This window comes from Pleurodeles waltl, chromosome 4_2 (genome assembly GCF_031143425.1).
Source record: "Pleurodeles waltl isolate 20211129_DDA chromosome 4_2, aPleWal1.hap1.20221129, whole genome shotgun sequence".
Classification (NCBI taxonomy): Eukaryota; Metazoa; Chordata; class Amphibia; order Caudata; family Salamandridae; genus Pleurodeles; species Pleurodeles waltl.
The window spans coordinates 909,840,843-909,862,460 of record NC_090443.1 but is presented as its reverse complement, the minus strand read 5'-3'; the positions used below and the strand labels follow the sequence as shown (position 1 = coordinate 909,862,460).

Below are 21,618 nucleotides of genomic sequence, written 5' to 3'. Positions count from 1 at the left end.
TCTTTATTTGTGGAAAGACGGTCAGATCCTGTGTTGCTGGGAGCTGCTTCAGAGAGTGGCACCTGATCTTGATCTCTGGTGCCACTATTCTGTCAAAAGAGCTAACGTTCCCTTAAAAGCTTCTCTCTGTGAATCCGAATAACTTCAAATTACGCCTGACCTCTGCATCAAAGATGTAGATGTTGAAGGTGAAGAATGACTCAAAATCAAACAGGTCACCACATCTGCAATCCTAATGCTTAATGGAATTGTGGACATTGTGGTTCTTGTCTGAGTGACCCTTCGATGTAACAGAAAGGTCCTACTATATTCACAGAGGTCTCACTGCCTTTTGCCCTATTACTGGGCTGGGACTCTACATAGATTGTTCTTTTTCTTTATTCTCAGACTGCAAAGCACTGCTCGCTCAGTTCTTGAAAACCAATAAGTTGTCTACCAGCAGATGTCACACTCAATGGTGCAAAACCAGGCACAACAAAATACAGAAGACACTTGTCAAAGGGAACCAACTTTGTCACTGAGAGACCTTTTGGTGACAGACTTTCAAGAAGAAAATATACAAAAAAATAACTACTGGAGAAAAATAATTTCCGAATTTGAAAAAGAAAATATATCCTGATAAAATAAAAATCTGATAGAAAAATATGTCCAAAAGAGTAGAGCTGTGTTCAGTTTCTACCTTCACAGAGAAGAAAGAAACTCCCCTGAAAGTATTCTGCATTCTGTGAAATCAGAATTCCTGGCAGCCTAAAAAGAGTTGGTGTAATCATTCATTCTTGTAAAGTGGTGAGCAGCCGCACCATCTCCTACTTTAGAAATCTGAAGTGAGGTTTTGACATGTGATTCTAAAAGGAGTTAATTTAACAAAAAAAATAAGAACAGAAATGGCAGACGTCAGAATTCTTTGTAAAATGAATTTGTATAATGAGAATTTCCAGAATTAAAATCTGTTCTGGGACATCATGTGTCTAATTATCAAAGAAGATCCTATGATGATAAAACTAGTGGTTCTGTAAAATCAGTGCACACAATACAAGATAGGCAGATCTGCCACGTTACAACTTCAGGAACATGTAAAAGTAGACGAAGAACTGAAATTAAATTTAGAAGTAAACGTTTTAACTGACCAGAGGCCCCTTGGATGACAGAAACAACACAGACTCAAATACAAAAGTGTAAAAAATAAGATAATTTTTATTGTAAATTCATTTTTTGCGGCATTTATTGATGTCCATAATTTTCTCACAGATGTACTTGTTGACCTTGGAGAGTCTCTGTGCGATTTCTGTTTCATCCACTGTCTCTTGTGTTATTCTGTCATATACACATTCTGTTAAAACAAAAAAACAAAGTGGTGCTATGGTTATATTGCTGTACATTAGACTGCATTCATGCCAAAACCGTAGACTAAACTATGTTTCTAAAAAATAACAGCAGATGTGGTCAAGAGGCAATCAGTCTATCCACAGAAGAGACAACGGTTCTGCTGTTGGTAATACTGTGCAACATCAGAGCCAGGTATCTGCAGAATGGTGGTAAGCTGAGAAGATTAGTGTGAGAAATTAGGTTGTTGGTTGGGGGGTGAAACCCTTCTCAAGCAACAGTCACAATCCTGGTCAGGGTGAACCACAAAAAGTCAATAAACTAACCGGTGCTTAACCCTCTGGTAGCTTGGCACAAATGCAGTCAGTCTTTAACTTAGAGGCAATGTGTAAAGCATTTATGCAGCACTCAAATAGTAATAAGGTGCAAACACAAAACAAGAAAAATTGCATAACAATTTAGAAAAATAGAGTACATTTTAATACATTTGACCCAGAAAGGACAAAATTCCAATCAGTAGAATTGGAGATATGCAATCTCGAAGATTTAAGGTTAAGTACAGTGCCTAAAGGCACAGAGCGCCACTTGGGTTATCTGGTGGTTCGAAACCAGGTGAAAGTCGCAAATTCAGGCTGACCACGATGGAGCACGGGTCAGACACAGGGACTGGGTTAATGGCGTTGAGAAAGTTACCTTCAAAAGTCCAGCGTGAAGAGTTTTGTTTGTGGTGGAGGAGGCTACAACAAGAGCAGGAAGAGCGTCAGATAGTCATTGTTGTAGTGTGAAGAGCAGGCTGGGTGTGGCAAAAAGATCCTGTTTGTGATCATGGACAGCCATTGCAGGAGATTTGTGTTGGTGGTCACCGCGGGCTAACAATGTTGTATCGCAAAGTGCAGATCTCATGTTGGCGGTCGTCGCTGGTGGTAGCTGTAGGGTGAAGAGCTGTGTTCAAAGGAGCTTTGCATTGACAGTCGGCACAGGCGGAAAGACCTTGGCATAAAACAACCTGTTTGCAGTTGCAAAGAGCCCAAAACTTCAGGATTTCTTCTTTTCTTCAAAGAGGAGTTCATCTGATGCTACACCAAAGGTCCAGGACCTTGGCGGCACCTCTTGGGGATCAAGAATTCTCTCCAGCAGAGGCCGGCAGGGCTCAGGCAGGCCCAGTTGCAAGTCTAGTGCAGCAGGTTCAGGTGGGCAGTTGCAGAAGGCTTCTGGAGCTTGTATGTCCTTGTAGCTCACAACAGGAGGTCAGTCAGCTGACCCTTGGAGTCACCTCACCCTGGGATGAAGGGTGCAGGACCAGTCTTCCTTCTTTGGTGAGGCCTCAAGCAGCAGAGCAGCAGGGCGTCCTTCTATAGTATCCATAGTTATAGGAGTGTACTACATATGGATCAGAAGGCCCCCTCTTTATTCCTAGTGCTGTCTTAGCAGTGGGGAAAACTTCTGGACTTTCTCACCTACGGAGGTGTCTGGAATTTCCTGTATCCCAGCCCCGGTCTGTCTGGGAGCACAACAGGCTAGTGTGAAATCATTTGTGTGTGAGCTGGGCCAGTGCCTTTGAAGTGCAAGTATGGTACGTGACCCGCTCATCCTACCAACACCCAGACCCTCAATTGTGATGCTGACAGGGAGGAATAAACAAAGGCCAACTGCCAACTACACCTAGTCATGTGATTCAGTAACAGGCTGCAAACACCAAATGACTGGGCCAAGAAAATGCCAACTTTCTAAAAGTGGCATTTTCAAAATTGTGACTTAAAATCTGACTTTACCAGTAAAGAGGATTTAAAATTACATTTCCTCACACATCCAGCATGACTAACCTACATGCTCCCTATCAAAAGTTATCACTTATTACGTGTAATAAGGTATCCCAATAATATCCTATGGGAGAGGCCAGCATAGCAGTAGTAAAAAATACATTTAGGATTTTTTCACTATCAGGACATAAATACGTTAAAAGTACATGTCCAGCGTTTTAAATACAATGCACCCTCCCCTATGGGCTGTTTAGGGCATTTTCTAGGGGCACATATGTATTAAAAAGGAAGGTTTGGGCCATGCAAAAGGTTTATTTTGCCAGATCAAAATGAAATGGAAGTTTAAAACTGCACACACAGGATGCAGGCATGAGGCATGTTTTAAAGGGTTACCTAAGTGGGTAGCACAATAAGTGCCTCAGTCCCAATAGTAGCATTTAACTTACAGACCTTGGATACATGTAGTACTACTTTACTGGGGACTTACAAGTAAGTTAGATCTACCAATTGGGTGTAAGCCAATTTTACCATGTTTAAAGTCGAGAGCACAAGACCTTTAGCACTGATTAGCAGTGGTAAAGTGTTCAGAGTCCTAAAGGCCAACAAAAACGGGTTAATAAAATTAAGGGTTAAGGCAAAAAGTTTGGAGATGACCCTGCAGATAGGGCCCAGTCCAACAATTAGGATAAAGGATAATATTACCATTGAGAAAGAAGAAAGTTAAACTGAAAAGTGTGGACAGTGCTAAACTGCAGAAGACAAGACAAAAATGTGTGGCGCACAAACAGCAAAGAGATAGATAGAAAAGAGTTCAACATGTTAATTTAGACAGCAATAGTTAACTGCCAAAGTCACATGAGATTGAGAGGAGAGGAAAAATCTTGGAGAAGTATCAAGATGCGAACTATGGACTGAGCAAATCAGCAGCAAAACAGGCTTGAACTGGTTGCACTGAATTTGCAACTATGGAGATCATGAGGCATTGTAGAAGGCTTGATGAGGATGAGCCAATGTAAACCCACCATTTTTTTTGTTCCTCAAATGTATTCATGATGTGACCAGGTTATCCGTCAGGAGTGTCCCGGCATGGCATATTTGATGTTTTTGTTTGGGATATGTGTGGGCCAAGATCCCAAGTGGAAGGCTTTAAGTTAGTTCCAGCATGTCAACTTGTAGAGGTCACGACCTGATGTGACCTCTGTGATGTAGTCCTAATATTGACAAAGCAGGGCGGGGGAAACACATGCAGTTCTATAAACAAGTAAGTTCAGATTCCAAAACGTGCATTACTGTAATTTAAGAAAATGGATGCTGCAGCCCTTTTGTAAAACCAGCAACCAAAACTCTAATAGAGTCTGCTGCTCTGCTGTGATGCAGATTATCAAAAACCTCAAAATCCATTAGTCAGGTCAATGCCTGAGGGTTTGATAGCAACAGCCACTGAGTCAGGCACAGAAAACCAAGTTTAGCTTTTGAATTTAGTGAGCCAACAATATGAATGAACTTCATAAAGCACCACAAGACCTCAACAACTTGAACATGTTCTCACAAACAGCGAAGGAAACTCAATGCTGCGGTGAGGTAAATGCTCTTAAGCTTATGTCCTACTATTCATAAACTGGGCTAACAGTGCTTTCTCATGGACAGTAAAGGGATCATCTACCAAAGGTGAGTGCAGAGTTGCATCAAATTACCTTTCACTGCTGCTTTCTTGCAATGCCCATCAAGTTGGAGAATTTAAGGCTAGGGCTTTTATGTAATGAGTGCTAGAAATGTGTGTACCGTGGTATTATCAGCACCATATGGATTTTGGACACTGTAAAACTGATAACTGGAGAAACATGTTCTACAATGCACCTTTGGATAGGTGCAAACCAACAGCATCATTACTCACACTTCAAGAACTACCAGGGATCTCTCGTGAACCAGTGCATATGTGCGCCTAATGATTACTTCTGGAGTTCCTCACTCTAATGAAAACTTACCTCTGATCAGGCTTAATTTGTGAGGTGAAAGTGGAGGTTTGGGAACTGCATCTTTTCTTTTAATTGTAGCAACTCCTGTAACGCTTCGGGTTTTCAGAACATCTATGCCCCAGATCATGACAGCTAGATTTTTGGTGAACTTGGAATCTCCCGGTGTCGTTTGCAGTTGGTGCCATTTCTCCTCATCCACCCAGATTCCATTGCCAAGATGGACCTAAAAAGATAACAATGTATACCGCGGGTAACCGAGTAAAAGTTAAACGTTTTTTCCACGATTTGTGGCACTCTTCGTAAAGAAACAAAGTGTTCAACTCAACCCTTGAAACGCCTACAGTTGTTATGATACAAGTCTTTCTGAAAACTTTTAAATATAGCTCTACTTAAATACATTTTTTTTTTTAAATAGCATATTCGCTACAGGTGTCCTTCAAAGAAAATTAATTCTTTTCTTCCGTCAAATATACATTTCATTACAAGACAGAGGTCCCAATACACCATAATGCATTCGAAATAACAAATTAAACAAATGCTGCATTATAACAACCTAAAAACAACTATTATTATTGATACATCTTGATCTCACCCCAGTGCCTTTTTGAAAAAATAATAGAAAACCTTTTGAGATTTAACCCAAGTCTTTTCCCGTGCCGCTTCCCTCACTATGGAAATTGTCTTCACATCTGACTGGCTGATTTTGTGATACTCGGGCGTTATTTCTGAAATTGTTAGTTACAACTATGTAACTGACACTTGCTCTTATTACACTTTCGGCACACTGGATGTATTATAAGTCATGAGTTTTCAAAGAAATTAGCCTCTTTGTAAGACTGATAGGACACTGCTCTAATTGTCTCGGCAGAAATACTCACAATAAAAATAAATACATATAACTATGCAAACAGGAGTACTTCGGTCATCCCTCTTCATCCACTGGTCCGGTCAAACCTCATTCACTTTTTGCATCAGCCCGCCACAGCATACACCATGGGGAAATGTTAGTTCACTTCAGGCATTTGCTCTCTGCACTGAGTGAAACATTTTGCTTGTACACGTTTGCATTACTCTAAAAAGTAGCCTGCTTCCTTTAGCTTTGATTGTATGTTTTTATTCAAATAATTTTTGCTATGTGTCATTTTAACTTATTTTTTTGCATACATATGAACACCATCTTTAGCCATTAACATGTTTACTTTTATTGCTTTTACACGTTTAATGCCCAAGTTATTTTTGCAAAAACATGCAAAATAAAAAATGCAGGCTTGACAAGCCAAACCTATTGGCCTTGTTATGCTTGTCTCGATACAGAGGAAAGTGAGAGGAAACTTAAATTTAGTGGATGCAGAGGGAAGGGAGCACTGCGAGAAATTATGGAAAAAGGTGAAGCCAGGAAAAAGGTGAAGCCAGGGACGGAGTACAGAAGTTGTTTGGGAAAGAAGTGAAAGATACTACCACAAAATGTTCTGACTAGCGACGAGACTGTGCGTGTTTTCCCCTAAAAAAATATAACTTTTATTTATGGAATTAACTATGAGGGATGTTGAAAAAACACGAGGTGGCACCTTGAAGAAGTATACGTAAATTCCAAGTTTATTCTTAAGAAATCACATCGACTAGCCAACAGAGGGGAATACAAACTGCCTAACACAGAATTTTGACATAGGTTTGAGCCCATATAGCATAATCCAAAGAAGCATCTTAGCAAACTAGACCACTGGCCCCAATACCACACACGCCCCCACACAAACACATACAACACAGGAAAGGGGAGAAAAAGGAGAAACCTACAAAAGAAATACACACCTCTGAAATTAATCAAGGTGAACAACCGTAGAAAATACAAATTTAAAATTACTTTTTGAAAACAGAATTACGATTCCAAAATAGCCAATCTTCTAAATTCACCTCTCCGTGAAATAAAAACCATATTCAGCAGTTTACTAAATTTGGAGATTCCATGCTGATTCACAGATGATTTACTCACAACTTAGGCCCAAGAAGTTACATTAGTAACAGTTTTGTGCACATTACAGTTCCATTTCCTCTTCCTTTATTCAATGTGTTACTTCCTCAAATCAGTACACCCAGCAACACCACTATGTCCACTTCCTGTCTTTACACCACTCACACACCCCATGACCCAAAAAGGACAAACTATTGAACAAGGGTTTCCTCCCCACAAAAGATCAAAATAAGCTACCCCAGCTTGTTGTTGGCTCTGCCATATGATTTCTTCATACAACGACAGTCTATCTAGCCTTTCCCATTTAGAACCTTCTCAGAAACCTCTGCGAGAACCAAACCCTTGCCGAATTCCTCTAACCATTCCCATCCCCAGATGCAACCATCCGTATCATTGTGATTAAACCAACACGACAACTGTCATAAATCAAGTATGATCTTTAGACTCTTCACTCAAACTACACTGGTGGTATCCTGGCATGAGATGAAGAGGGGTAAGGAATTTGGTTCTAATGAGCACACCTATCATCTCAGTTATTTTGGGCAAAGAGAATTCGTTGTGAACCGCACTCTTGTTAAACTCACTCAAGTTTACACAAAGGCTGATATAACTGTTGTCCTACTGCACTACTACTACTAGTGCCAACCACCATTTTGCTTCAACCTTCTCTGTAATCTCTCATATATACAAACTGGTTATAGTAATCATACAAAGATAGCAATGCACCATCAAACAGTAAAAAGTCCAATCTCCTTCGGGCAATTACAGATAAAAAAATGAAACACGTGGTCTTTGTCTTTTATTTCTGGTGGTTACAGCCAAAGACAAATTGGATCATTGGACATTCTGACTGGACCCTTTATTGTTTGATGGTGCATTGCTATCTTTGTTTGTATGATTGCTGGTAGCACACCTTGGAGCAAAAGGTGTCTATGGTGTATGCATGTCACGCTTTGCAATTACTAACATTGGGACAGAGTGTTGGTGTTGTTTGCAGGCCACTGCTCACCTTTCTTTGGATTGTAAAACTGTTTTCTGTATCAACAGCATCCCTAGCACAACAGTGAATCTTCCTCTGCTTTCCAGTAGAAGTCACAGTTCCTTCCTTATGTTTGATGTGATGTACATAATACCGCTAACATCTAACCTCCTCTTACAAAAAGCAGCAGGAATTCTGTGATCAATACGCTTTCTATGGAACAGATACTGGTGACTACAACCTGTGGAGTGATTTTGGGTTTTAGAGACATGCCTAACAAATTCTGATGTGGCCAGCTTGAGACTGTCAAAGCTATTCATAAAGGAAACTTTACAGTTTGAGTAGGTTACATGTGTAATTTTACACTTATACTTTTGAGTAACATTACTACTTTAGGTTATTCACCATTTAAGAGTATAAAGTTACTCAAAGGTGTAGACATATGTCTCCATCCCCTGAAAGAGGGGGTAAAGATCAATTTACGAGTATAATTTACTACTGCCAAAAAGGAGCAATGGTGAAGTCAGCATCACACTTTGCCAACCACGTCTACTGCAACACCCTCCAAGAGAAAACAGAAAATAATGGAGGCAGAGACTTAAATACAACCCTAGTTTTTTTAAACTAAAGATAATGTTAAAGTAAAGAAACATGTATTTAGACTTATATTACCCAGTGGCGGTAGACACCAGGTAGTTATGGTTAGGATCATGTTTTCATGGGAAATGCATTTTTGTGTTGCTAATAATGTTGGTGCTGTTTGACGAATCTCCACAAAGCTTTCCAAAAAAGTGTTCTTTTTTTGCCTAGTTTGCAGGTGGAAAGTTTTGGAGTGCTTCTTCAATCGTGGCTGAGAAAAAAGGGGAGTCCCAAAACATGTTTTCCACATTCATGTTCCCATGGGAAGTTCAGACACAGCTACAGCCTGAATTGCAGAACGGATTTACACCAAATTAGGCAGAAAGCTAGATCTAGGTCCATAAAGAGAGCTTTTTTTGTTCTGGTGTAAATCCATTTAGTGGTTATTGGGCAATTATTGCTCAAAAACTTTGTATATATAGGGACATGGAGGTTCTGTGGATCTCAACAGAGCTCAAGGTGAGATCTGACTGACTGCCACCACTTCAATCAGTACATGGTGGCAACCATCTTAGGACTCAGGACCTGGTCCCGAGTTGCGTCCAGAGTCATAAAGAAAACTAAAAAAGACACAATGGGGCAGGGTAGCAACACTCTGATCTCCTAGGCCTGGTGGTCAGGTTTCAGAAGGACCCTGCCTGGGGCCAGAGGATCTGCAAATCAGCTGCTTTTTTTTTTTTTTTTAAAGTGTGGTCTCCCATGCTTGTTTTTTTTACGCTTCCTGGTGGGCCAGGTCACAGGAGGAAAAACAGATTTATTGTTTGGGGAGAGGGGCACATGTGGCCCCCCTTCACAGGCCATTTTTGGCCCAGTGGACCCCATCTCCCTGGGCCCAGCTGCATATGTAAAGGAGAGAGGGACTCCCCCCTACCCCTCCCCAGGCTGCTTTTGGCCCACAGATCTCATCTCCCTTGGACCAGCCGTATTGGTAAAGGGGAGGCGGGAATGTGGCCCCATGTCTATTTCAGACCTGGGACCCTATCCCCCGGGAACCAGTCGTATGTGCAAAAGTCATCCCCCTCCCTGAGCCAATAATGGCCGTGGGGACCCCATTCCCCGGGGCCGGCTCATATGCTATATCCTGTGGTGTATAACCTCAGGACATTGCTGTTTCTCTACCTGCACTTGCATGGGCAGGGAAACCTGTGTTTGCTCTCGCTCGACAAGAGCAATTTAAAATCTCCTGCCAAGCCGGACCAAACACTTATGTCTAGTCCCAGCGGGCAGGAGCTTGAAAAATGCTCCCGCCCCTTGGGAGCAGACTGTGGATCTGTTTCCCTGCCCGCAGTGATACAGACAGGAAAACAGATCTAAAAATTGCTCCCTCCCACAGGGATCAGCATTTTTAGCTGCTCCCTGCAGGCAGGAGCAATGCTGGGTCCTGCTGGATGAAGGGCTCTGGCTTCCCCCCCCAGACACCCTCATTGAAAGTGGGGTGGGTGTCCTGGGTCTCCCTCCCTTAAATATGTTGCTGGGCCATGGGGGGTGGGGTCCTAGGGGCTGAAAGTGGCCGGGGAGAGGGAAACGTGCCCCTCCCCATCCACATATGCATCCAGGTGATGGGGTCCCTGGGGCTAAAAGTGGTCCAGGGAATAGGTAGACCCCAACCACCACCACCCCCCCCCCCCAACAAAAATGCACCAGACCTTGGGGTCCCTGGGGCCGACATTGGCCAGGGGAAGGGGGCCACGTGTTCCCCTCCCCTTAATTTTAACTAGTGGTTCTGGGGGGTGGGATCCCCAGGGCCATAATTGGTTCGGGAAGGGGGTATTTCCCCCACTCACCCCCCACACCTTTAAAAAAAAAAAAAAAAAAAAAAAATGCCCTGGGGTCACTGTTGCCAATCCCCTATCATGTGGGGTTGGCTGCCTTACTCCTGGGGTATGATTAGAGACCAAAATGGCCCAATGTCTATGGATGTTACCTTAAGGATTAAGGCAGTGCTCATCAATACATAATCTATTTGTGAATGTGACTGGTGGACATGGGAATAATACGTAAATTCTCTGACCATTCTGGGCTTCTCCCTCCATAAATCTCTGAAGCCCGTCTCCTTCGAGCTTTCTTAAGAGTGTTAAAAAATGTACTCACTTTAACCTGATGTGTGATCAGCTGACAGACAGGGAAGTACTCTTTGCTTCCCTATCTGTCAGAGGATCACACATCAGGTTAAATTCCCCTGTGATGTGCATATCTCCATAGTTAGTCCTCTTTTAAGGTCTAAATCTACAATGGTGGGTTGCTGAAGAGGCAGGGTCACATGCAGTTGTCAACAAATGAGGGAAAGCTGCAAGCATGTGAAATCCAAAGTCCAGGCCCAGGAAGGCCCGAAGGCTGATTGGATGCTGCTTGGGTGCCACCAGGGCTATGTCCATGCTGTGTCTGGGTGAAGAGCTAGTTCTTCAGCTTTTCATAACTCAAAAACTGGGAGGTGGCTCTGATGTGAACAGGCAGGTCAACCAGACTTCAGGAGCTATGTAAATAAGGCACCCACCTCTGGCTCTGGTTCTGCATATGCAGGTGATGTGTGCGAGCAGAAGTTCGGCTGAGCGAAGGTGTCTAGAAATTGATGCAGTTGTTCAGGTAGTTGGGGGGTCACGGTTGTGCAGGGCTTTGTATGCTTGTGTGAGGAGTCTGAAGAGTGCACATTTGGGAATGGTGAGCTAGTTGGGGACTTTTAGATGTGGGGTGATGTGGGTGGGAGAGGCAAGCCTCAGTGTGAGTTTTGCTGCTGAGTTTTGAACGGTCTGAAGTCTTCTGGGCAGGAGTGTGTTGATTCCAACACAGAAAATGTTGCTGTAGTATGTAGTCAAGCTTGCTGGTGACGAGGGCTTGGTTGACGGTCCTGCATATGTTGACTGGGAGCCATTTCAAGAAATTCCTGAACATTTTCAGGATGAGGAAACAGAAGGTGGACACTGGCTTCAAATAGTTGGCCAATCAATCAATCAGTATTTGTAAAGTCCAGCTACTCACCCATGAGGGTCTCAAGTCACTGGGGAGGGGGGGTGGGGAGAGGCCTCATCCAAAAAGCCACGTCTTGAGGTTCTTCCTGAAGATGATGAGCGATGGGCTTTGTCTGAGGTGCAGGTGGGAGGTTGCTTCAGCTCTTCGCTGCAGAGTAGGCAAAAGATCGTCCTCCGGCTGTGGTTTTGCGGATGCGAGAGACGGTGGCCAGGGCCATCTGGGCAGAGCAAAGGGATCTTGCGGGGTGTGGAAGGAGATACGGTGGTTCAGGTAGGCTGGTCCTGCATTGTGTATGGTCTTGTATGTGTGGGTGAGAAGCTTGAAGGTGATTTGCTTCTTGACCGGTAGCCAGCGGAGGGCCCTCAGGTGTTAGGAGATGTGTTCTCAGCAAGGGAGGTCCAGAATGAGTCTGGCAGCAGCGTTCTGGATGAGTTGAGGTTTTTTGATGTTCCTAGTTGAGGTGCCGGAATAGAGGGCGTTGCCGTAGTCGAGCTTGCTCGTGACTAAGGCGTAGGTGACTGTCCTGCAACAGTCTGCTGGGGTCCATCTGAAAATCTTCCGGAGTTTGCGGAGTGTGTGCCAGCAGGAAGAGGCAACAGAGTTTACCTGGCCGGTCATGGATAGGGAGAAGTAGAGATTGATTCCTAAGTTGTGGGTATGCTCGGCCAGTGCAGGGGGGATGCTGAGGGATGTGGGCCACCAGGAGTCGTCCCAAGCTGAGGTGGCGTTTCCGAAGATTATGAGCTCCGGCTTATCAGAGTTGAGCTTGAGGCAGCTTTCTCTCATCCAGGTGGCAACAGCTTTCATTCCTGTGTGAAAGTTCCTTGGTCATGTCCGGGTCTTCGGTGAGGGAAATGATGAGTTGTGTGTCATCGGCATATGACACAATGTTCATACTGTGGCTTCCGACGATGGCAGAAGGAGGGGCCATGTATACGTTGAACAGTATGGGACTCAGTGAGGATCCTTGGGGGACTCCGCTGTTGACTCCTGTTGGTCTGGAGGTGTAGAGCGGGAGTCTGACCCTATGCGTCATCCCGGAGAGGAAGGAGTGGATCCATTCCAGGGCTCTTCCGTGGATTCCTATTTTGTGGGGTCTGGTGCGCAGAGTGCTGTGGAGACCGTGTCGAAAGCTGCTGCGAGGTCGAGGAGTATGAGTGCTGCGGTGTGAACGTGGTCTAGGAGTAATCGGAAGTCATCGCTGGCTGCCAGGAGTGCAGTCTCCATGCTGTGATTGCTGCGGAAGCCGGACTGGGACCTGTTCAGGGAGTTGTTGGCCTCAGTGAAATTCTGTAGTTGTGCGTTGATTGCTTTCTCTAGTACTTTGCTGGGTTAGGGAAGCAGCGAGATGGGCTGGAAATTCTTTAGTTCTGATGGGTCGGCTGAAGGTTTTTTCAAGAGAGGGCATATTTCGGCATGTTTCCAGTCCTCAGGGAAGGTGCCCGTGCTAATGGAGCAGTTGATTGTGTTACGAAGCTCGGGGCGATGGATGCGCTGACTCTGATGTATATGTGGTGCGGGCAGGGATCCAAGGGGGCTCCGGAGTGGGTGGTATTCATGATGTTGACTGTTTCCTCTGTGGTGAGCGTGGACCAGTCGTGGATGGTCTGGGCAGGTTCTGGGGAGGGGTGTGGGGGGGGGGGGGGGGGAGGGTCGGTCGCAGGTACCGGTGCCAGGTGACAGGAAGCTGTCTTAGATGTCCTGGATCTTGTGGTGGAAAAAGGAGGCGAGTTTGTGGCACAGGTCCTGTGACGGGGGATGCTGGTGGCTTCGGAGGGGGGATCTGTGAACTCGTTGATGACTGAGAAGAGTTCCTTCGAGTTGTGTGCAGAGGAGTTGATGCGCTCCTGGAGTGGATCTTGCCTTGCGTTCTTGATTTTTCGTCGATGGGCGGCAGTTGCAGCTCTGAATCAGGCGAGGTCTTCGCTGGATTGGCTGTTCCTCCATTTGTTTTCTAACCGTCTGCGGGTGCGCTTTGATTCTTGGGAGTTCGTGGTGAACCAGCTGGACTTCTTAGGTACGCGTTTGGCCGATGTCAGCCAGAGAGGGGCTAGAGTGTCGGCGCATTTGGTGATCCATGCATTGAGATTGTGCGCTACTGGGTTGGCGTAGTCAGAGTGGGGAGGGAGGGATTTGGCAAGTGATGAGGTAAGTTGCTTGTTGGTGATTTCGTTCCATTTCTTGTGGGGGGGCCTGGAGGTGTGGGTGCGGCTGCTGGCTGCGATGATTGTGAAGTGTATGCAGCGTTGGTCGGTCCAGTCTGGGGTGGAGATGGTCTTGATGGTGATCCAGTCGTCACTTGAGGTGAAGATGTGGTCCAGTGTGCCAGCGATGTGTGTGGAGATCAGCTGTCTGAGGCAGAGGGTGGCGAGGTTGTCGAGTAGAGTGGTGGTGTTTGAGTCGGTGCGGTCCTCGAGGTGGAAGTTCAGGTCGCCGATGAGGAGGTAGTTGACTGACGCCAAGGCGTGGGAAGTAGCGAAGTCTAAGACATCATCTATGCGAGGGCCGGGTGGCCAGTACACCAGGGTGCCACAGACAGAGGAGTTGTATTTGGAGTGGACCAAAAAGTGAACGTGTTCCATGGTGGTGCAGTGATCTTCTTGACGGCCTTGACACGTAGTGAGGACTTGTGTACGATGGCGAGTCCTCCACCTGGGCGGGAGAGCCGGTCCCTTCTTAGGATGCTGTAACTGTCGGTAGTGGCGATGTCTGGACCCGAGGTGGGGTTGGTCCAGGTCTCAGTGAGGAAGGCGAGTGGTGTCGATCAGGTCCGATAGATCGGTGGCGTTTTAGTGGAGGAAGTGGATGTTCAGGAGCAGGCAGCTGATGGGAGTTGTGGAGTTTGATGGTATCTTTGTGTGCGAAGAGTACCTTCGGTTTGCTGAGGATGGTCATGGCAAACTGGTCATCCCTGCTGAGGAGTACAACTTGGCTCTGATTTGTTGAGGATATCGTCTGACAGCTGATCTGTATGTGCTCTTGTTTGTGTCAGCATGGCTCTGCCTTCATTTCGGTTCGAGGTACTTGCAGTGGCATTTGGTGGCTCTCAGGTCATCCGTATACAAACTTGCTTGTGGCCAGAAAGTGTTGGTGGTTTTGAGTGGGGGAACGGCATCTGTCCAGGAGGTGATTCAGGTGTAGAAATTGTTGCTGCATCAAGTGAGGTTGTTGTTGTGTTCTGGAAGGTGGATGTAGAGTTCAAACGGAGGCCGACGAAGCAGAGAAGAAACTCAGTTTTGATGAAGTTTATTTCTGTAATTTCAGGACCCACGGAGAATCGCTGTTTGCCAGGCAAAGTGTAGGAACCAACTGCCTCTACCTGGCAACCAGGATTCCACATAAGAACAATACATGCATTCCAGAGCCACGTAACATTCTACAAAATAGAAATAGAAAAAGAAATAATAAAAACACAGAGTAGATAAAAACAGAGTAGATACTACAGTGGCTTTGGAGCTCTGAGGATTATGTTTCTTCTCTGATCTTGTTTCTGGGATCTTGTTCCAGCACACCCAGTAGATTTCACAGGTGAAGTTCTGCTCTGGTGTGGGATAGGCATGTTAAAGTGAATGATAGTATTGTCAGTCCAGGTGAGGGGAGGGGGCTCATTCACTAAGATTTCATTGAAGATGGAGTCCAGTAAAAGCCAGCATCATGGGTGAATTTGTTCACTTGCTGGGCGAGTACAAGGGTTGCCTTGTCTTCCTGGAGGTTGATCGAGTTGAGGTTGGTGTGATCCTCCAAGTGGTAGTTGAGGTCGCCGAGGAGAGTGAAGGAGCTGGAGTTGAGTCTGTGATGGTGCTGAAAAAGTTGTCACTCAGTCTGGCAGGTCAGTAGATGAGGGTACCGCTCATGGTGTAATAGATGGTGCTGTGTAGTTGTAAAGTCAATTTTTCATGTAGTTGGTGTTTGCAGCAGTGGTGTCACAGAGATGTGCTCTTTAAAATGCTTATGACTACTGCTCAAGGTCCTGTTCGTTCTGTCCTGTCCCAAGATACAGTATCTTGGTAGGACTGCTGTGGCGATAACCGGAGCTGGAGAGGGTGGGTCGGCCAGGCTTCAGTCAGGAAGTGCAGGTCTGGTGACACGTTGTACAGGAAGCCCCAGGATTTGGCAGCATGCAAGGCGAGGGAATGAGTGTTGAGGAGGAGGCAGGGAGGGGACTGGGTGTGGTGTGGGGGATGGGGGTCTGGGATAGTGCGAGTCATGACTGAAGGGTGAAAGGGATGATGGGGCGCGCAGAGGGTGTCAGTGTGGGTGTGCATGATAAGCAAGTGACACAAGAGACGCTCCTTCAATCAGTAAGGCCCAGAAGCGATGCTGGGAGTTGCAAGCACAGGTTTACAGGGAAGAGGGTTGCAGGATTCTGATGCTGGGTGCTGGCCATGGTGCAATCGGGTAAAAATTATCCTGCCTTTGGCGCAGCAGCTGCATGCCCGCTGAGGCTTTCCTTAAGCAAGAGCAAGATGGGGAGGTGCTAAAGCAGCAATGGGCAAAGCTGGGGTGAGCAGCAGGAAGGGAGCACAACGCAGAGGCAGGAAAGGCCACCGTAGGGGGAAAAGATTGAGAAGGGGACCAAAGAGCAGGAAAAAGAAGAAGGAGGTAAGAGTGACAGAAGCACTTGAAAAAGGGTGAAATGAAAGAAAAAGAGCAAAAGGGGCAAAGAGCGAGAGGCCACAGAGGCAATGGAAAAGTGTCAAAGAATGAGTGGGAAAGTCCAGAAGAAGAGGCAAAAAAAGAGTGATAACGTCCAGAAGAAGAGGCAAAAAAAGAGTGATAACGTCCAGAAGAAGAGGCAAAAAAAGAGTGAGCAAGACAAGAGAAAGCTGCAGGCAATTAGTGAGGAGAGAGAGAGAGTGAGAGAGAGAGAGGAGCTGGAGCTGGGCCCGTAACGGGCCTGCTCAGAGGACCGGGCCCAGGTCCGGGCACGGCACAGGTGGACGAAGGGGCTAGGCGAAGCCTTCTTAAACATATTGGTATGCACATTACTGGGAACAGTATGGACACGTAGAAAGCCATTTACGACTGTCAGGAATGCTTCGGTCCATTCCTGACATGCATCAATAAAGCCATTTTTCACCATAAACTTATTTATGAATAAGGTCCCAGGTTTCTACAACTCACAAACTTACACAGGATAAACAGATTCATGTAGCTGAAGGAGAAAACAAGTAACTATTTCAGTTCGAATGTAGTCACTCTTCACTCTGTGGTGCGCTGAAGGAAGGGAAAACTTAAGTTTTCTACGCTTGTGACAAAATATACAATCTAGATAGACCTTTCAAAGTAGGTCAACTATGCAATTCAGCTTTGAAAAAATACGTCTACGCAGAAAACATTAAAAAATAACATAATCCCATATCCAGCATACTATTAGCTCTGACCATCTGCTAAGGAATACCTTGCAGTTTCAAAACCTACACATCCTCACTAGCAATGAATCTACGGACAGTTGTGTATGGTGGATCGAGGTTTAATTTCAGATAATACCTTCCCATTTCGAAGAATGTACTTGTCTGTAACAGGAAACGTTGCAAAGGGGACAGGAGGACAGTAGGTCGACGTATTTGCCTCCTCAGTGAACGTCTTCGATAAATCAGGCCTTGAACCGTGGGATTCTGATCTTACCCTTTCCAGCTCAAATGCAGGATCTGCATATTACAACAAAGAATACAAAAACATGAAATGCTCACTTCAGGTATGCTAGAAATTATACAAAGGTGTGAACACTTGATGGAGTAAAAACTTAATAAATTCTCCACTTAACAAAAATGACTACTTCTAGATGGCTTCCTGGACTGTTTTGCCCCTTAATCCACTGATTTGGGTTGGGTTGGGTTGGGTTTTAACAATATTTGTGGCTACTGTCCAAATTCAATGAATGTTTTGTCTCTAGGACTTTGAAGAGGCATACTAATTTAGAGAATAATAAATTCGTTTGTTCTTGCCTTCTAGTGGAATAACTATGTATTTTTACTTAGGGACTACCGAATACTTCCATCATATCAATTAAAAACAAAGTGCAGCTGAAAAATCGCCACTGGCTGTATCACCAAATACCCACAAACTTTCGTGGATGAAGAATCACATCTGAAAAAGACGAACAATATAATATATCAATTGTGTGTTTGTTAATACGCCTTACCGTGATCAGGATAACTATCACCCAATGTTAAATCATCACTAGCAGTGCCATTACATCACTGCTGGCTTGTATTAGTGACGTTTCTTTCAGGAGGATACTTACCCTTAAATACAATACACATTAGCCTTGTTGAAAGACTGTTGTGTATTTTAGTGGAGGGTAGGATTCTTTAGAAATAAAAGTTTCCTGCTAATAACCACGCTACATAGGTGCAGAAAATCTCCACAAAACGTATTTGATTTAAGTTCTTCTTCAGATAAGCAGGCCCCCTTTCATATTCGTTTATGCATAGTCTGGAGTCATGCAGCCAAAGTATGTAGGAATGGGAGGCGCCCGTCACTCACACATGCACTGGAAACCTTCAACACAGGCCGAAAACCATGACCTGCAGGCAACAGGTGGAAGGGTATGCTGAAACCCGTCAGAGATCCACACAAGAGAACCTGTCAACGCAGGTAGTGGCCCTTAAACATCATTTCAAACACACTGCACAAGGGGATTACTTGCTGAAGCAGCACCCACAGGCACAAGAGGCGGAAAAGCATCCTGGGGAATGCCCTCTGCTTTCAGGTTACTTAAGAGTGTAACTACAGCCTCTACAGTAGTGCTCTTCAAACTTTATAATGCCGTGCGGCCCCCGTGAGAAAAACAAATGATCAAGTCCCCATACAAACTTTACACAATTATTCTATTAAACTGGCAATGTTTAAATATGTATAGACCTATTTAAACACTGCAGTTAAGTTCTGTTACTGTTCTAAAATGTAATCAAATACATGATGCCAAGCTATTCTGGTCAGGCAGGCCTTACCACTATGTACATGTATCCACAGCGTGATTATTAGAAGCGGGGTGGGGTTTTGAAGAGTATTTGGAGTCCCTTCCTTTTGACACATACTCCCAGCTTGGCTATAAATGAGAAAACATGTTAGTTATGGCCCATTACAGAGGTTTACCAATGCTCACTGTTTTTCAACTTAAAACAAAGCCCTGTTATCAGCATAATGCTTCTTTTGGCCAGAGCCTGGCAGCCCCCCTGGGATTACTTGAGCCCCTCCCAAAGGGGGCCGCCCCCAGTTTGAAGACCCTGCTCTACAAAGTGGAAGCAGAACACCCGTGCGGTTTGCTTTTAATATCTCAAGGCAGTTACATTCAGCACAGACTTCCTTTACAGTTTTTAATTCAGATACTAGGCTTGGCTTTAACTGTATCACTTGTTTAAAGCATTAAATTGCTTTTCACTTCACCTTTGCTTGTGTACCCAGAGTTGTGTGCTGTTCTTTGAATGACCTGGTCACCCTGGGCAAAGATTTCCATCTCCATTTCTCTTTCTGACAGGGTCTACATTTCTATGCCTTTCTATTCCACAGCCCATATTCTTTGAGAAAAAAAAAATCATCCTTCAGAATCCCGTCTTAGTCCTTTTTCACTACTGAATGCACTGTGTCCCATACTGTTTTGTGGATACATGTGCACCGTATAGTGTGCTGTTTTCACCTGGCGCATGCACATTTTTGAAATGTATGCTTTTCTAGCTTGTTATCCTAGGGTATGAGAGGCAAGGTAAGCTCATCTACTGTGGCCTTTTTTAGAAGGAGAGCCAGCTGGTTGTCTCATTGAACCTGGCAGGGTGTCTATACAACCTTCTGTGACCCAAGTTTTCTCAGCTTTTTTTCATCATTTTTCCTCGCATCACATGTGGCGATTAGTAATAAACTACAATATTAGAATGCTAATTCAAGTATGGTTGGTTTATTTAGAATTTATTTAGAAAACCTGTTTTGTGTTTATATATATATAGATATATATATATACATATATATCTATATACACACACACACATACTGATCTAATGATGTGGCCCGTTTCTAGACCTCCGCGTGAGAGTGCAGAGCACTGGAGACATTCTGTGGAACCTGCTATATGGCCATTGCTATGTGGTGGGATCAGCCTTGGGTTACATGGCAGGAAGAGCTTTGGGCAAACAAAAGAGAAGTCATCTGAGAAGGGCGACAGTAGCATTAACTACTGACATCAAACAATACACGCTTAGTCCCTTCACTGGCGGAAAGGTCGCTGTGATCACCACTGATGAGCTCACGCCACAGCATGTCCTCATGTGGCCAACCAATGGCTTCAAAAAACTACTTCAGAAACTACAAAGAAGGTAATGAGCTGCAAAATCTGAGCCCTGAGTGTGCTATCCCACCTCTGCGGTAACCTTAACAGAGAGAAGACAAGGTAATAGGCGCACTGTGACCAGCAAAGACCTCTGAGAGCACAAGCTATACATTCACTGCCTTATCCATTTGAAAGAAAAACATATTCTGTACTTTAAAAGAGCGTGCCTTAGAATGTTTAAATCTGTCACAGACTAAATTATCCATAAAACTATAAAAGAATGTGCAGTTTTCACAAACACTCTAGCCTAACGTCACTTGCATACTTACTAAAGGTAACCATTGTTTGGAACATTTTACATACACTTTTTCAGGCATACTACAAGTACTGTCAGACTTGAAAAGCTGAAGATTGCTCTTCGGGATGCAATCAATTTACGAAGTTAAACTTTGAAAAGTGATTACAGAGAAAATTATTGCACAAAGGCAACTTTTAATGAGAAAAGAGTCAGAGGAAAGGCAAACCAATAGAACTTACAGGTTCAGACAAAGAAAACAGGAACTGCAGGACAAATGCACTGAAATGCGCTCAAGACTAAGCGCATTGGCATCACGCATCTCCATGACCCGAGTGAAAAACACCCACGTGTCCTAACTGCACTACATCCATGCCAACACTTTAAACAACGTATATGCGCCTCCCGAACGGAAAAGCACTGAAAAAAGTAATTCACACAAGGGCACAACAACATAACTGGTGAAAACACCAACTCTGCTTATTACAATGCAATAATAAGCTGCGCCAAACAATAGTATCTAACTATTAAGATATCAATGGTAATTACTGCAAATATGGCAACCTGCAGCATTCTAATGAAGTAAACATCTGCTGAAGTTGTAGGTGAACTCCTCATTTCCCTGCTTTTACTGGCAATTTAGTCCTGCCCAACTGCCCTTTCCTAAACTCTCTTAATGACCCATCAACCTTCATGTTGTCCATATACTTGAGTTTTTTCCTTATGGGCCTGGACCCTTCCTCTTCGCTCAGTTAAAGTTGCCTCATTAGAGACCCCACTCTTAAACCTTAACCACCACAGGGTCAGTTGATAAGCAGGACTGCGCCTTCTTAATAGCTGGACATGGGTACAACTCATTACCACATTCGGTGTGGTTTGTACCTGCAACACAAACCTCCTTTCACGGCTAGTTAACCTGATTCCTTGACTACACTTAACTTGTCCATTTAACCGTGAAATAAGACACCAAGATCTTTTTGTGCACATTACCACACCTCAACTACGCGCCCATCTTCGTGCTAACAAACTGAGGACCATTATCATCTGCCAGTAAGTATTCAAGCAAACCTCCCCAAGATAAAATGCCTTCCAAAACTTTGATGAAAGAATCAATTGTTACCTTTTGCACCTTCGATCTGCACCATTTTGAAAAGTAATACTGTTTACAAAGCAACCATCTAATTTCTGGTCCAAATCAAAAAAGGACCATTGATATACGCACCTAACATCCGTAAAGCTCCCTTGGTCGATTCAAGAGGTTGAGAACTCACCCGGCATGCTTGGCTCCCTCGATTTACACAAATGACAATCCCGGAGAATACCATCCATTCCCAGCCACCAGCAGACCTACCTGACCTTCCTCTTCATTACTAACATACCAAGGTACCCAACACGACTGTTCTCCTAAAACCAAAAGGAAATATCACTTTATCATTCCCCATAA

At 44.5% G+C, this 21,618-nt stretch overlaps 1 protein-coding gene across 2 annotated transcripts in view; it reads right to left on the bottom strand.

The window, feature by feature from the left end:
* Positions 1-1,176: 1,176 nt before the first annotated feature.
* Positions 1,177-21,618, bottom strand: part of BEND5 (BEN domain containing 5) — an 89,407-nt gene continuing 68,965 nt past the window's right edge. For both annotated transcript variants that reach the window (XM_069232700.1, XM_069232701.1), the window contains 3 exons: positions 17,104-17,264; positions 5,069-5,282; positions 1,177-1,330 (listed from right to left, as the gene is read on the bottom strand). In XM_069232700.1, coding sequence (XP_069088801.1) covers positions 1,206-1,330; positions 5,069-5,282; positions 17,104-17,264 — 500 coding nt within the window. In that variant the 3' untranslated portion in view covers positions 1,177-1,205. The remainder of the gene's footprint in view (positions 1,331-5,068; positions 5,283-17,103; positions 17,265-21,618) is intronic.